Here is a 16,155-nt window from a genome sequence, read left to right on the forward strand (position 1 = left end):
AGGGGGTCCTTCCCAGAGCAGTTCCTCCCGCGGGCTCTACTCAGGGTGGGGAAAGGGTTAATTTCCATGCAAGAGAGGAAACCGCGGCTCAGGAAGCATCATGTCCGCAGTGGGGGGGAGGGGGGGGACTGGAGGTGGGGGGTGGGGGGGTTGGCGGGCTGGACCGGCAGGTTGGGGGCAGCCGCAGCGGGCAGAGGGCTGGCCCAGGGGCGCGGCCAGCGGACTCACCGGGGTCGAAGTGCGAGCTGAAGGCGAAGCTGGGGTTGAAGAAGGACGACGACATGGCCAGGGCTAGCAGCGCGGCGGGCATCCCCGGGCTGACGCTGCGCTCAGGACGCCCGGGGCCCCGGGCCGCGCCGCGCCATCGCCCGAGCGGCCGCCGCAGGTGCGGAGCGCGCCCTGCCCGCCGGCCCGCCGAGCGCCCACCGCCGCAGCCGCGGGGCCGGGGCGGGTGCGGTGCGGGCGCGGGGCGGCGGCGGCAGACGAGGAGCCTCCGCCCGGCCGGCCGCGGCGCCGCGGGGCTCCGGGGCTGGTGCAGTCCGAAAACACTGGCGGGCGCGCGCGCGGGAGCGGGGGGGGGGGGGGGGGGGGGGGGGGCTCCCTCCCCGGCGGGGCGGGGGGGGGCACGGAGCCGCGCGGAGGGGGGACCCGGAGGCTGGGGGGGGGCACCGGGACGGGGCGTGGGGAGGAGGCGCTGGCAGAGGGGACGGAGAGACGCAGGGTGGGAGACCCGGAGACGCGGGGGAGGCACGGAGGCGGGGGGGGGGGGGGGGGGTGGGCACGGAGGCAGGAGGGGGCACGGAGACGCGGGAGAGGGCACGGCGGCACACGCGGGGGTGGGCACCGTGGCGCGCAGGAGGAACACGAAAGCGCGCGCAGGGGGGCCCGGAGGCGCGCGGGGGGCCACGCGCGCGGGGCTCGGGGCCTGGCACGCGGCCCGCACACGCAGGTTTCGGAGGCGGCTCGGGTCCGGCCCCGCGCCCTTGGGGCGGCGCCCGCTATGGCGGGGGGTTATTTTTGCACTGGCCACCCTCGCCTGTGCCACGCCGCGACGACCGTGGAGGAGGAGGCGGCCGCCCCCGCCCGGGAGTGCACAGCGCCGGGCGTTTGGGGCGGGCGCGGCGGCGGCGCCGGGCACCGAGGGACGGTCCCCTCCACCCCCACCCCCCACGCCGCGCCATCTTGCACCGCTGCGGCGCCCGCTGCAGGGGGCCCGTGGGGCGCGGGCGGCCGGGGTTGGGGGAGGGCGGGGGGCGGGTGCTGAGATCAACGCCCCTCCCCCTGTGGGAGCCGGGGGAGTTACGGTGTAGTCGGGATCTGGGTTTTATGTAACCTGGGTCACGCTGGTTCATCCATCCATTCATTCCCCGGCCGATGAGCAAAACCCCTTGGCAGGGCCCCGCTGGAGGGCAGGGGTGTTGTGGGAGGCAGGAGGGGGCACCTACTGCCCTCAGGGCCTGCGAAGGCTTTGGGGAGAGCAAGGACGCAGGCTCCCGCTGAGGAGTCAGCCCCTTAGGAAGAGGGTGCCAGAAGGTGGCCTTCTTCTTCTAAGGGGTCCCCTTGTGTAGAAAGTGCCCCACCAAGGGGTGAAGGAATGGGTGAAGGAATGGTCCCCTCCTTTCCCTTCAGACCTTAAGGGTCCCCTGCTATGAACAGTCCCGACCCACCACAGGCCTGTGGGAGTGAACAGGGTATCCAGAACCTTCTGACCCACCCTGATTGTGTGGAGGCTGCTCTAAGCAGCTTTGCCCCGCAGGCCGCTGTTGAGATAAAGGAGCCACAGGTGGAACAGCCAGTAAGGGGCCTGGTGGGGACAGGTGCTCAGATCCCGGGGGTGAGCAGGGTCAGAGGCCACCAGTGGTGAAGGTGACTGAGGGCTGTGATCTCAGAGTGTACCCAGGAAAAGGGGCTGGATCCACAGTCCAGGACCTCCCCTCCCCACCCAGGAGGTAGGCCCAGCACTGCCCGGCCCCCATATGGAGGGTCCTGCCTCTGCCCACCCAGGAAGGTGCCCCGGATACCTGGACCCCGGGGAAGCTCCTTGGGGGACAGGCAGGGGAGATGAGCGGTGGCCATCTCTGTCCAGACCCTCTGCACCACTGTGGCTGGCCTCAGTGACCAGGGTCAGAAGACAGTTCCCTGTGACACAGTTTGCCTGTGAACACACATGTGGGCACACACTCAAACGCAGGGGTCACCCATAGCAGAAGCCTCATGCAGAGGGTGGGTAGATCTTGGAGCTTTGGGGTTACGGACCTTCCTCTGGGGTCCAGGCAGGGCAGGGAAAGCCCCAGGGCTCCAGCTGCAACACTCCCACCGCACTTGACCACAGTGATGCCCCTCCCCCGCCCACCCCAGGCAGCAGGGTCTTCCGAGGTTTTCCTGGAGCCCTGCTGTGTCCCAGGCATGGTAACCATCGAACTCGAGGCATTCTAGATCCCCTGCCCCCAGCGTTCTTCCGTCCCTTGGGCTGGTACTTCCCACGTGGGGCCAGCCGGCAAGCATCACCGTCACCACAGTGTGGGGTAGGAAGCCTGGCATCGGAATTTAGGGGAGGGTCTGTCTGGATGCTCCCCGGAGTCAGAGCCAGAACCGCTATCCTGCCGGGGTCTTCTGAGCCCAAGGCCCCCCGGTCGGCACAAGCCTGACCCTCTGCCGGCATGATGAGGCCCACTGGGCAGAACAGGGTGCCGCAGCCCTGTGGAGGGCAGAGCTGAGCTGCTCGGGCTGGCCAGGCTGCCTGGGACTCTTTCCCTGGCCTCTGGGCTGAGGTCCAGCCCCCTGACCTCTGAGAAAACACAGGGAAGACAAAGGATCCGAGCACCAGCAGCAAATACAACACCTTGTGCCCTGGGGCACTTGCTTGCCCAGTGTCAGGGGTGGGGGCAGCAAGACAAAGAGACAGGTCCCAGCATAGAGGGCAGGCAGGGATGGCCCAGGGCTCCCGCAGGTCTGGCTTATACCAATCCCGGGGTGGGGGGAGGTCCCTGAAGACATGCCCCCACTTCCCCTGACCTGGGGGGAGGCCGGAGCCCCAGAGCCCTCCACAGCCAGAGCTGGGCCTAATAAAGGTGGGGGTTAGGGTGCCACACACCTGGGCGACTGCTGCCCAAGGGGCTGGCTTGTCACCCGTAAAGGCCAGGCCGGCAGGTGCTGTTTCCCTGGCTTCGCCACAGGACCCACAGGAAGTCCTAGGCCACAGGGATCGAGGTCACGGGCAGGAGCCTCTGGGCCTACAGCATGGGGTCACAGAGGCATCTCGGGCAGATGGTGTGAAACACTGTTCCTGCCTCCCCGGTGCTTGGGGTGGTGAGGGGAGGGCACCTGTCCCCGGAAGGATCCAAGGGGGCCGGGCCTCGCCAGGAATGGTGTCTACAGAGGGAGTTTGGGCCTAGAGGAGACGCGGGAAAGCCCGAGGCTTCGGCAGCATGTGCAGGAGCAGTGTGGGGCCGGGCGGGGTGACGGAGTGAGGCCGCTCTGTCCCTCAGCAGGTGAGCAGGCCCACGTCCCGTGCAGGAAAGGGATGAGGCGTGACACCTGTGGGGACACAGGCCGGCCCCGGAGGCATGCTCAGCGAGGGAAGCCCCAATGCACCAGGACAGAGGCTGTGGGCGCCCCCCCGCCCCCCGTGTGAGGGGCCCATGCCGCTCCCAGCCACAGAGATAGGACGCAGCCGGTGGGCCAGGTGCCCAGTGAAGTGACCGCTGAAGGGGTGCGTGGCCTCTTTTGGGGTGACTGAAGTGTCCCGTGATGCTCGTACACCTGCAAAACCCAGAATTGTGCGTTCTAAACAGTGACCTCTGTGGTGTGTGAATTATTTCTCAGTAAAGCTGTCGCACTTAGTAATCAGGTAACTGATATTTTGAAAATTTTTTTACACTTACTTATTTTTTTGAGAGACAGAGCACAAGTGGCGGAAGGGGCAGAAAGAGAGAAGGAGGCACAGAATCTGAAGCAGGCTCCAGGCTCTGAGCCGTCAGCACAGGGCCCGACGCGGGGCTTGAACTCACAAGCCGTGATATCATGACCTGAGCTGAAGTTGGACGCTCAACCGACTGAGCCCCCCCGGGCGCCCCGTGGGTAACTGATATTTTAATGCAATACCTTAAAGGGTCAAAATCAATGAGGAAATCCACAATGAGCAACATACCCCGATCTTGATTCACAGGAGCAGGAACAGAGCCGTCGGGGGCCTGAGACAAAGGGATGTCTGCCCGTCAGCCTGGCACCCCTTCAGTCCACACCCCAGATGAGCCCCTGGTCTGGCCAGCCTGGGGGGTAGCAGCCTCCTTTGTGCCCCTTGGGAACACGCAGGCCCCCTTTTAGGCCCCTAATAAAGGGAGGGGGCCTGCTCTCCATTCTAGCTGGGTCCGCACCTGAGGCTTGGGGACAGTGTCACAGTGGGGGACAGGCCTGGGGTGGGAGAGAGAGCAGGAGGGGGTCAAGGGGAGGGGGCTTGTTAAGTGTCCTGGGGCTGCCCTGACAAATGACCACGAGCCGGGGGGCTCAAAACAGCAGAAGTGTGCTCTCGTACAACTCCGGGGCGAGGAGGGAAACTGACGGTCGGAAGGCACATCCCCTGAAGGTCTAGGAGAAGCGTCTCTGTCCTCGTCCAGCTCCTGGTGGCCCCAGGGGTCCCTCGACCCGTGGCCATGTCACTCCAATCTCTGCCTCCATCATCCTGTGGCCTTCTCCCCTCCTCTGGGTGTCTCTTGTTCTCATAAGGAACCCGTCAGTGGCTTTAGGGCCCATCCCAATCTAGAATGATGCCATCGTAACTGGGCACATTGGCAAAGACTCTGTTTCCAAACAAGATCCCATTGACGGGTACCAGGATCCGGGTGTGGACACACCTCTTGGGAGGCCCCCTCATCCCACTACAGAAGTGGAGACGGGGCAGGGCCAAGGGCACAGGGACAGCATCTGTAGAGTCTCTCCTGTAATAATGAGACACATTGGCATTTCTGCACACTAGGTTGCCCGTGTGGGGACAGGCACCACAGTGGGCATTGCAGGGCCCCAGGGACACCCTGCCTGCAGGGGTTTCACCCCCAGGAGACTCACGGCACCCACAGCCCCCGACCCGCTCCCCTGGCCCACCCCTTCCTGCTGCACCAGGAATGTGGCCACAGCCTGGGGGTGGGAGGAGGGGGACAGGTGCCTGTCCCTGCCTGTGTGTGTGGTGGGCAGGGGCAGCTGCAAAGGGAAAGGCCTGTCTCCCTCCCCCTGAACTTGCCCCAGACCCAGAAGAACTCTCCTACAGGAGCCTGCCTCCCACTGTTGTGCTTGGCAGGGGGATGACAGAAGGGGTTCTGGCATTTGCCAAAGAGGCAGGACGCAGTCACCGAGAGTGCCAGAGTTCCAAGCCAGCCTGGCCCCCACAGCACCCCCAGGGGGACAGGCCCTGACCTGGGAGGAGTCTGAGGCTTGCACCAGCCTTGTCCTTATGTAAAAACGGCTTCCTGGGAAAGAAGGGCTAATTCCCCTCATATTTGCTGGGCCTTGGGGCAGGGCTGGGCTGCTGAGGGCTCTGCAGGGGGCAGGAGAGGGGGTGTGGAGACCAGGCCCGCCCCTCTCCCCCAGCAGTGGTTCCAGGCAGGAGAGGGCAGTGCCTGCGTGCCCGTGCATGGGGACAACACTGTGCCCAGAGCTGTGAGGTGGCCCCCATGACCCATCCAGGCCAGCTCAGCCCAGAGAGCGGGCCCAGGGCCGCAGGTGAGGGGGTGCGGCCTGACTCTGGACAGAAATGAAAGCAGAGGGGCCTTCCAGAAGCCAGCTATCTGTCCGCTCAGGGCAGGTGCTGGTTCCAGGGGCCCGTCCATCCGCTCTCCATCCCGGGAACTCACCCCAGGCTTCCCACCCCTCACCTGCAACCTAGGCAGAAGTGGACACAGACTCGGCCTTCTGGAATATGCAGGGGCAGACGGAGCGGGACTCAGCACTGGGCCAGTCACACTGCGAGACCCTTCACTGGTGCTTATTTTTTAGGTTTTCTCTTTGATTTATGCTTCATTAAAAGCATTGTTTTGGGGCTCCTGGGTGGCGCAGTCGGTTAAGCATCCGACTTCAGCCAGGTCACGATCTCGCGGTCCATGAGTTCGAGCCCCGCGTCAGGCTCTGGGCTGATGGCTCGGAGCCTGGAGCCTATTTCCGATTCTGTGTCTCCCTCTCTCTCTGCCCCTCCCCTATTCATGCTCTGTCTCTCTCTGTCCCAAAAATAAAATTAAAAATGTTGAAAAAAAATAAAAATAAAAAATAAAAGCATTGTTTCGGGGCGCCTGGGTGGCTCAGTCGGTTAAGCATCCGACTCTTGATTTCGGCTTAGCTTGTGATCTCACGGTCTCACTCCCTCAAAATAAATAAATCAATCTTTTTGTAAAAAAGCATTGTTTCCCATTCTACATTAAAAAAATTTTTTTTTATGTTTATTTTTCACAGAGACAAAGAGACAGAGCATGAGAAGGGGAGGGGCAGAGAGAGAGGGAGACACAGAATCCCAAGCAGGCTCCAGGCCCTGAGCTGTCAGCACAGAGCCCGACGGGGGTCTCGAATTCACAAACCGCGAGATCATGACCTGAGCCGAAGTCGGACACTTATCCAACTGAGCCACCCAGGCGCCCCAAATATTTCCTTTTTCTTATCGAGGTAAAATTTGTGTAACATAAAACAAACCATTTTAACATGAACCAGTCAGTGGCATCTAGCCCATTCATAATGTTGTGCAACCAGTTCTAGAACGTTCTCCCCACTCCAAAATAAAAGCCTGTTCTATTTTAATTCCTCACTTCCCACCCTTCCATCCCTCAGCAACCCCCAGCCTGCTGTCTGTCTCTACGGATTTGCCAATTCTGGATATTCTAGATAAATGGAATCACACGCTCCGTGGTCCTCTGTGACCGGCTCCTGTCCCTCATGAGTGTGAGGGTTCGTCCAGCGTTTCATTCCTTTTGTGCTGAACAGTGTACATTGAGGGAGTGTCAGCACTGCCTGCTGGGGACGAGACCTCGGGGTCCGCGTGCACGTGCAGACGGAGCAGACGGGCGTGCCGGGAATGTTTAGGGCAAGAACGTGGAACCGTCCACAGTTTGTCCCAATCATCCTGCTCTTGTGACCATAGCCAAGGAGGAGACACTCCCCTGGACAGAGACACGCATTGAAATAGCATCTCTGTGACAAAAATGCTGGGATCTGTCCAGGGTCCAGCAGCAGTGGCCAGGGAGAGAAGTTTCTGGAACATCCTTAGCTTGCAGGCCTCACATGAAGTGGTTACACAAAGTAACATGTGTGAGCGACTCACACAGAGACGACGGGTCTCAGAGCTGTGTCCGCGCTGTGCACGATCACCAGGGAAACCCACGCAGAGGAAAGCTGGATTTGGGGCTGGGAAGGGGCTGTTCCGCACGGGCGTTATTGGGGTCCGGCTCTGTTGGTGAAGCACACGGGCCCAGAAAGCCAACGGACATAAGGTGTCTCCAGGCAGACCACAGCCGGGAAGGGTTCCCGGGGTGCAGCTGTCTCTGGTCTCCCTGCTCTCAACCTGGTGACTGTCCTGCGAGGAGGGCCCTACCCAGAGAGAGAGGCCAGCCCTGCCTGGGGTCCCACAGCCCTGGTGGGAGGCCGCGTGGCCTGACAGAGACTACTTCCCTGACCCTGCCTCACCTTTACGGCCAGCCCTGACATGGCTCCCTGGCCCCCTACAGTGACCCATGCACACAGGACAGCCGCCCGGCCTGGATGCTCACTAGAGGAGGTCCCATCGTTGTCCAGTGGCTTCTGGTGGCTTCTCCGACATGCTGGCCAGCCTGCACGCCCTGGGTGACCCTGGCAGGCCCGACCAGCCATCTCCTGGACCTCTCCACTCCCCTCAGCCCTATGAAGCCAGCAGGCAGGGTGGGACCTAATACAACAGACACTTGCTGTCCACTCTCCCCGCCCCCACCGCGGCTTGGGGAGACCAGGCGCCGCCGACAAGTCCAGTCTGCCCAGCCCAGTATGGACGTGCCAGGTGCCAGCGAGCCCCTGGGGGAGGCCAGCGCCAGGCTGGAGTGCCCGGGAGGGGCAGGGACGGGGGACAGGTGCAACCCAAGCCGTAAACAGGCCCAGGGGTTGCAGGTATAAAAGCAGACTCTCAGCACCCCCAGCCTGACCTGCCACCCAGAACCCTCAAAGGAAGCCAGGCGGAGGTGAGCCTTGCCCGGGGAGGGGGGCATGGGCTCTGGGCCCAGCCAGAGCGTCTGGCAGAAGCTGGGGGCCTCATCTTCATCCGTAGGACAGGGGGAGGCCCAGGGGGCTGAGGAGACTGCAGGGAGGTCCGGGGGGAGGGAGGAAAAGGAGGAGGAAGGGGAGGGGCAGCCCCAAGGGAGCCCCAGTCCAAAGGCAGCTGCGTGTGCCTGGGCGGGCACGTGTGCACACTCACGCTGGTGTGGCCTCCGAGAAAGTGCTATTGTTGGGGAGCAGTGTGGGGAGGCTGAGACCCACTCACTCACCTCAGGGCCCCAGGTGCTGAGGGGGGGGTCAGGGAGCCTGGGGGCGGGGAGGGTCCAAGGCCAACAGACCCACTGACTCTGGCAGGCACGCTAAGCCAGCTCTGGATCCCCTGGGACCCAGTCCCCATCCAGTGGGGCCCCTACTTCCATCACCCCCACCCCCAGCCCTCCCTGGGACCCAGTCCCTGTCTGAGGCGACCCCCTGCCTCAATTACCCTCCCCCTCCCCCCAGCCCATGCAGCATTTTTTTTCATGTCAGCATCTGAACCTGGTGACTCACTGGCAAGTGCCAGAGGCAGGACAGCCCCCGGGGGGGGGGGGGGGGGGGGGGCTCCGCGGGTGGTCCACAGAGGTCTGGGGTATGGGGGGAGGTCCCTGCCAGCCTTGAGAGGACGTTCAGGACATAGCAATGCTGGGGACATGCGGGGGTCTTAGCCAGGCTTTAAAGCTCCAATCCTGCTTTGGCGGGGGAAGTCAGTGAGGTGGGAGGGAGGGAGGGTCCTGTTGGAGGACAAGGACGAAGCGGGTGCCTTTCCAGGCACTGGGAGCAGCCCGGGAGGCTGGGCAGGGGGCCCACGGCACCAAAGGGCTGGCTCTGTGTGGTGCCCCACAGCTCCCACCCCCCAGCTCTAGCGGGACACATCAGCCTCCTTCCGGGGGTGAGTGAGACTCCATCCCAGGCCTTGGGTCAGGGCTATAAATACACCACCAGCAGCCTGAGGCCCCAGGCCCTGTCCCCCCTCCGGCTCTGATCTCGGGCTTCCCTGCCTTCCTGTGGGGGGTACCCTCAGAGCAGTGGGGTGGAGCGGGTGAACGGACACAGCCCAGGGCGCCCACCAGGCTCCGGAGATGGGACGCCACCCCGGGCTCAGCCAGACCTGGCCTGGAATTTGGCTGAGGCCGTCCTCTGTAAAGCGGGTGACCCTGGCTCCGGCGGGGCCCCAAGTGGAAGGCAGGGCACCCCCTCCCTCCAGAATGGAGTTCTGAGACTCCAGGGTGGCGGAGGGGGAATCGGAGTCTCAGCCCAGGATGTGGGGTGGTGGGGCCTGTCTTGTGCGACTCTGTGGCCCAGGCCTGCCCCTGACCGCAGCTGACCACCGCCCCCCCCCCCCCCCCGGGCCAGCCGCAGAAGTTGGCTGTTAGGGTTGACGCTTGGGGGCTCAGCTCCAGGCCTGCTCCAGGGCCCAAAGCCCTTTCCCCGGTGTCTCCCTTCCCTCCTGGTTCCTCACACGACCGTGAGAAGGGGCAGGGCGGGCAGGGGTCACCCCGTTTCACAGATGAGGAGCCCGAGGCCCGGATCAGCTGTGAGGCATGCCCAGGATCAGGAAGGAAGATGTGGCTAGGGGGCTGTGTCCAGCACTCCCTGCCCCCCCGGGGCTGCCAGGGTCGAGGTGCAACCTTTGACCTGTGGCTTCTCTATTGGGGAAGAAGGTAGAGACTCCTCCAGTCACTGCCCAGCCCCACTCAGGACACACGGGCCACTGGCTGCCCTTCCTGGCCATGGGAGTATGTTCCAGAAAGTTCTGTCACCCCATGAACTTTCAAGAGGGCCAAGGAGCCTCTGAAATAGCTGTTTTGCCACAAGCTCCAGAACCCAACCCCCCCCAGGGACGGCAACCCGAGAGCCCGGCGGGTCACAAGGCACCGCCCTGACCAAAGGACAGCCTGGTCCCCACCTGCTGGCCCCTCGGCCTGTGACCAGACCCCCACCCGCCTGGCTGGAGTCCTGGCCTGCCTCGGTGGCTCCTGCTTGACACGGGCTCTCTGCGAACGGAGGACAGTGACATGCGTTCCGCCACGGGCCGTGGTCCTCCCTGCTCAGAACACCTAGGCTCAATCCACAACCAGCCTGAGACCGGCCTGCGCTCGGCACACCTCACTGCGGGTGGTCAGGTGCCGGCCAGAAAGACCAATCCCTGCCCGTCTGGGGTCTGGGGAGCGAGGCCGGGGCTGTGGGCCCCGAGTCCTGAGTCCTGATGGAAAGAGGTGGGGCTTTAGGTAACCACGAAGGCTTCCTAGAGGAGGCGGCTTTGAGATGGGAAGGAGCGAGGGAAGTTCCCTGACGGCGCTGAGGGGTCGGATGGCAGCCACCCCACCTTCTGAGCGGAGTGAAGGACCTTGTGATCGTTACTTACCGGACGCAGGCCTCAGCCTCTTCTGCGAAATGGGTGCGGTACCTCAAGGGGGCCAGCTGGCGTGAGGCAGGTCTCAGGCACACCTTCCCCCAGGGCCCCGGACCCGGGAGTCTCTGTGGTCAAGGGCAGCCGGGGGCCTGGTCCAGGCCCCTGGGGACCCTGCTCGGGAGGCGGGCGCTGGCACCAGGCAGGGGAGGGGTCTGCTCTGGTCTGAGCAGAGCGCCCCGCACCCAACCCGTGTGCACCCACCGAGCCGGCTCCCTGTCCACCACAGGGCCAGGATGGACGAGGACTTCTCCTCTCAGATGAAGAAGATGGCCTTGGCCATGGGCACGTCCCTGTCAGACAAGGACATAGAGTTGCTGCCCACGGACATGAGGCATCATGGTACAGCACACCCCTCGTCCCCAGCACTGTGTCCCGACCCCGGGCCTGGCCCGGCCACGGCCAAGGAAGCGGTGGACACAGGAGTTCATCTGGGAGCTCCCCCTTCCCCGGGCTGGGCAGCCTCGCGCACACAGGGGTGGGGGGAGGGGAAGTGCAGGACACGGCAGTCCCCACCCCCAGGGCAGAAGCCTCCCTCTGGGCTCCCCGTGACCTGCGCCTGGCTGTCCCAGGCTCCTTCAACTACCTCAAGTTCTTGGAGTACATGCAGAAGTTCCAGGCCTCGGGGCAGCTGGAGAGCGCCATCCGCCAGGCCTTCCAGACTCTGGACAAGGACAAGAGTGGCTTCATCGAGTGGAACGAGATCAAGTAATGGCCAGTGGCTGGGGAGAGGGGTACCGAGCCTCGGGCCCCGTGCCCAGTCCACGGCCACCGCATCCACCCCGGCACGAGACCTGGCACCCCCCGTCGGGCCCCAGCTGGCCTCGTGGGAGGTGGGGCGGCCGGAAACAGCCCAGGTCCACAGCACTGGGGCCAGGCCCAGAGACGACTCTCCAGCCGGGCCTCAGTTTCCCCACCTGTAAAGTGGGGAGTGAGCACCTTGCAAACCATCGGGCACCGGCCAGACACCCCCTCGGCTCTGACCCGAGCCCACCCCTGGCTCCAGGTACATCCTGTCCATCGCCCCCAGCAGCACGCCCACCGCCCCGCTGACGGACGAGGAGGCAGAAGCCATGATCCAGGTGGCAGACACGGACGGGGACGGCAGGATCGACTTCGAAGGTGGGTCGGCACAGACAGAGGGGGCAGAGGTGTCTCTCGGGACCTTCCTGGCCGGCCGCTCCCGGACCCCACGTCGCGAGGCACCCAGCTCGGGGCGACGCTGAGTAGGGCCGCCCACCCCCAGGCACCAAGCATACAGCCTCCTCCTTAGGGGGCACCGTCACCCACCACAGATGGGAAGCTGAGCGTCAGGGAGGCTGAGCGGGTGGGGCGCTCACTGGACGGAGGGGAGCCGGTGGGGGAGAGGTGGGCTGAGGTGGCTGTGGGCAAGGTCAGCCAGGGCGCAGCAGCGGTCCGTGGTGCAGGGGACGGAGCGCGGTGGTCTGAGATGGGCAGGGAGGTTCGAAGATAGGGACGGGGGCCTCGGGCTCTCCATGGCTACCCTGGGGTCTGGTTATCTTGCAGCCCCGCCCACCCCCCCACCCCCAAGTTGCTGGCCCCGGGGCCCGAGGGCAGAGGGCGGCAAGGTGACCCTGAGAAGAGTCGAGCAAAGCTCAGAGCCTCAGACAGACGGACCTCCAGACCCCACTGCCAGCTGTGAGCCCGTCTCACCTCTCTGGGCTTGCAAACCCTGACTGACGGGGTAGCCCCTAGAATTAACAGAGGGGCAGCCTGGCCAAAGGGTTCGCTTCGGACTCAGTGCCCCAGCCTCCCTGCCTGAGAAAGGCAGGATGATCTCAGGAACTCTAAGGGGAATTCCTGAGGGTCACCACAAAGGGGACCGAGGGTCCCCAGTCCATCCTAAACCCCCAAAGGGGGCTGGCTCACCTCCACCAAGCAGGCCCTGGGTGGGGACGCAAGGCACACAGCAACTGTGGGGGTCAATCCTGCTCCCCAGGGCTCAGGAGGGCTGGATGCAGGGTCCCCTCCCTTGTGAGACCCTCCTCCCCAAAAGGGGGCGTGTCTTCCCGTTGGGTCTGCAGGACTTGAGGGGCACAAGGCAAGGGATTGTTCACCAGAAATCTGTCTCCTATTCTAGAATTTTCTGACTTGATCAAAAAGGAGAAAGTTCCAAAGAAGAAGTAGTGCCACACCCAGCCCTGGGCCAGAGGAAGCTACCCCATGGGGCATCGCGGGGTGTTTGTGTGCCCGATCAAGGAGGCCATGGGGGTGGACACAGCACGCGCCAGGGAAATGGAAGAAAAATGTCATTAAATGAACAATGCAGCCCGAGTGTTTCTTGGGGGGCAGTGAGTGAGCTGGGAGAGGATCATGGGTCTAGGGGAGAGCTGGGGGGGGGGGTGGGACAGGCGTATGGGGTGTAGGGGGGAAGACAGGAGGCTGGGCTGGTGGGTGCATCCAGCCCCTGCCCCTTCTGCCTCCTCCTTGTCCCCACAACCCTGGGGACACCTGCAGAGGGGTTCCATGGCCAGCTTTCGCTGGGCCCAGACCCCTGTAGGACCCCCTTCCCCAGCCCCAGCTGCACTCTGCTAGGCTGCCCTGGGTTCACGCAGCAGCCACGTGAACACAGAGCGGGGACACCTGAGACCCCAGGGTCCCAAGGGGGCCCTGGCCTGCGTCCTGCGTTGTCTCCTGGCTCTCTCCTTCCTCTTCTCGATGACCCTTCTCCCCAGCCTCTTCCTGCAGAAGAGAAGCCCCTCCCCCTTGGGGCCTTGCCACCCCGTCCCCCCCCCCATGCTTGTCCTCTGGGAAGGGCGGGTGCCCCTGTCCTGCAGTTTAAGTACCACCTGGTGGCCAGGACTCCCATATCCCACCTCTTCCTGTGCCCTGACTCCTGTGTCCATTTTGGCTTCCCAACGCCCCGTTTCATGGGAACAGGGCATCTCAAGCTTAGAGCCCGGGGCTGAGCTCCGATTCGCCTTTCCCAAAGACTCTCCACCTGCACCTTCCTGTTTGTGCTGCCTCATTCCCGGGGCTGCTCAGTTCAGGAGTTTTGAGATGTGCACACAGAGGGTAACGGCTGCCCTCCCCCTCCATCCTGGGGCTGGTCCCGGGGAGAGCACTGGGCCCCCTTCCCAGCCTCCCCTGGCCACGTGTGGAGGGTGAACACAGGGGCATGTGTGGCTTATGGTGAGGTTTACAGGAAGTGGGTTCTCTCTGCCAGTCTCCATGGGACTCCCCACCCTCCGGGAAGGAGGGGCCAAAGGTGGGTGGACCACCCTGGAAGTGAAGGCGCCCCTCCGGAGCACCCTCACTGGGCTGTGGCAGGAGCGAGGGAGGGCCTGACTCACATATCATCTTGCACTCCTCCCCTTACCCACCCTTGTGGGGGTCCCACTGGCTCTGCCCTCAGAAAGCCCAGACAATTACCACAGCCCCCAAATAAGATTCCCACCTGCCGCCTGACAATCGGTTCTCAGCACAGCAGTGGGGAGAGCCTTTAAAAATACAAGTCAGGGGCGCCTGGATGGCTCAGTTGGTTAATCGGCCGACTACGGCTCAGGTCATGATTTCGCGGTCCGTGAGTTCGAGCCCCGCGTCGGGCTCTGCGCTGACAGCTCAGAGTCTGGAGCCTGTTTCAGATTCTGTGTCTCCCTCTCTCTGACCCTCCCCCGTTCATGCTCTGTCTCTCTCTGTCTCAAAAATAAATAAACGTTAAAAAAAAATTTTTTTTTTAATAAAAAAAAAATACAAGTCAGATCTGGGGCTCCCAGCTGGCTCAGTCGATAGAGCAGGAGACTCTTGATCTCGGGGTTGTGAGTTCAAGCCCTGCATTGGGCATAGAGCTTACTTAAAAAAAAAAAAAAAAAAAAAGGAAGTTAGATCCATTGCCCCACTCAGAACCCTCTAGAAGCTCCCCTGTCAAGCCAAGTCCTTGGAATGCCCACGTGTCTGGCTCCCCACGCTCTCTCTGACGTCAGACGCCAGCCCCCACTTCAGCCACACTGGCCTCCTCACTGCTCCCTCTGCACAGCCGCTCTTGGGCCTGGCATGCTCTTCCCTAGATTTAGATCTGTGTGACTAACTCTGTTGCCTCCTTCAGTGTTTCCTCAAATGTCACATCCCAAAGAAGCCAATCCTTACTCCCCTGTTGTACATCACACATGCCCTCCCCATGCCTTCCTCGTCTCCTTGCCCTGTTATCTTTCCCCGTAGCACTCACCATCCCCTAATACACTACAACATTCACTTACTATGTTCATTGTGAGGAAAAAAAGCACCAAGGACGTGGGGTCTGAGATCCCAGGGAAGGACGGCTTTGAGCTTCATGTTGGCACAGGTTCCCTGCCAGGCATCTGCCAGTTAATAACGGTGGCCAAGAGGCTGGGCAGCTGAGGAGGGCATCTGGTGGCCTCCTGAGTGTTTGGTATCTTCCAGGGAGGAGGAGGAGTTTTGCTTAGGGCCCTAAGGGGCTGGAAGTGAGGAGTGAGGACAGGAGAACCAAGCCAGTCCTCACAGAGACTGGAGACCAGCCTCAGCTAGCCCAGTCCCTCCCCTCAGTCCCCCTCAGAGCAGAAGAAATCCCTCTGGACCAGGGGCAAAATGCAGCTCCGTACAGGCCAGCCCTGGCCATGCCCGTTAATTTGCATATTATTTGTGGCTGGTTTCAAGCTGTTTTTAACTGGAAGGGCACGGAAAGCCTGGAAGTACGAAGAATCGCAGAGAGACACCACGCAGACAGTATGGTGAGAAAGCTGGTACAGTCACCACTGTCCGATGACAGAGACCGTAGGCAAGAGCACTGCTAGACAAAGAGGCCATTTCATAAAAGTGAAGGGTCAGTCTGCTAGGAGAACACACAGCTCTAAATGTGTATGCGCCCACTAACACAGCCTTGGAATTCCTAAAGCAAAAATGAGCCAACTAAGATGATAAAGAGGTGATGCATGACCACAGGGGCAGATTTTACCGTTCCTCTTGGGGACTGATAGAGTGAGGAGCAAAGAAAGCAGTAAGGATATGGAAGACTAGAAACACAAAGAGTGAACTCAACCCAAACGATAAAGATCAACTCTGCATCCAACAACTGCATTCTCTTTACGTCAACCGATAGAGCGTTTACCAAAATTGACCAAACGCTGGCCATAAAGCAAGTCTCAATGGAGTCAGAGAATTGAAATAACATAGAACACGTTTTCTGACCATGGGTAAGTCAAGTGAGAAAGCAAACCCAAAATGAAAAGTAATGCGGCGCTAAACAACCCACAATTCACAGAAAAAATATTTTGAACCTAAGAATAATGAAACTACAATAAACCCAAGTCTCGTGTTGCTTGGAGGAAAATAGAGTGTTTGCTGCGTGGGCTCGGAAGGGAAAGGCTGACCATCGGCAATCTAAGAACACTTCTTGAGAAGTCAGAGAAAGAAAAGAAGATCAAATTTAAAGGAGAGGAAGGGAAGTAGAGGAATTCTGAAAGGCCAAGGCCCCTGCCCCCAGCGCACACCCCACAGGGCAGGCTGTTGGT

At 62.0% G+C, this 16,155-nt stretch overlaps 2 protein-coding genes across 3 annotated transcripts in view; one reads left to right on the plus strand and one right to left on the minus strand.

Moving 5' to 3' along the window:
- The window catches only part of LMTK1 (lemur tail kinase 1), a 33,328-nt gene extending 32,883 nt beyond the window's left edge, over window positions 1-445 (minus strand). Inside the window, exon 1 of one of the 2 annotated variants that reach the window (XM_086685556.1) lies at window positions 229-445. In XM_086685556.1, coding sequence (XP_086541682.1) covers window positions 229-310 — 82 coding nt within the window. In that variant the 5' untranslated portion in view covers window positions 311-445. The remainder of the gene's footprint in view (window positions 1-228) is intronic. The other variant, XM_086685558.1, reaches the window with a different exon arrangement.
- Window positions 446-10,899: 10,454 nt separating this feature from the next.
- PVALEF (parvalbumin like EF-hand containing) lies at window positions 10,900-12,956 on the plus strand. The gene is made up of 4 exons (XM_025927757.2): window positions 10,900-11,008; window positions 11,239-11,374; window positions 11,673-11,788; window positions 12,768-12,956. The coding sequence occupies exons 1-4, from the start codon at window positions 10,903-10,905 to the stop codon at window positions 12,812-12,814; spliced, it is 405 nt and encodes a 134-aa protein (XP_025783542.1). The 5' UTR covers window positions 10,900-10,902; the 3' UTR covers window positions 12,815-12,956.
- The last annotated feature ends 3,199 nt before the right edge of the window (window positions 12,957-16,155 follow it).

This window comes from Puma concolor, chromosome E1 (assembly GCF_028749965.1).
Source record: "Puma concolor isolate L17-30 chromosome E1, mPumCon1.1.hap2, whole genome shotgun sequence".
Classification (NCBI taxonomy): Eukaryota; Metazoa; Chordata; class Mammalia; order Carnivora; family Felidae; genus Puma; species Puma concolor.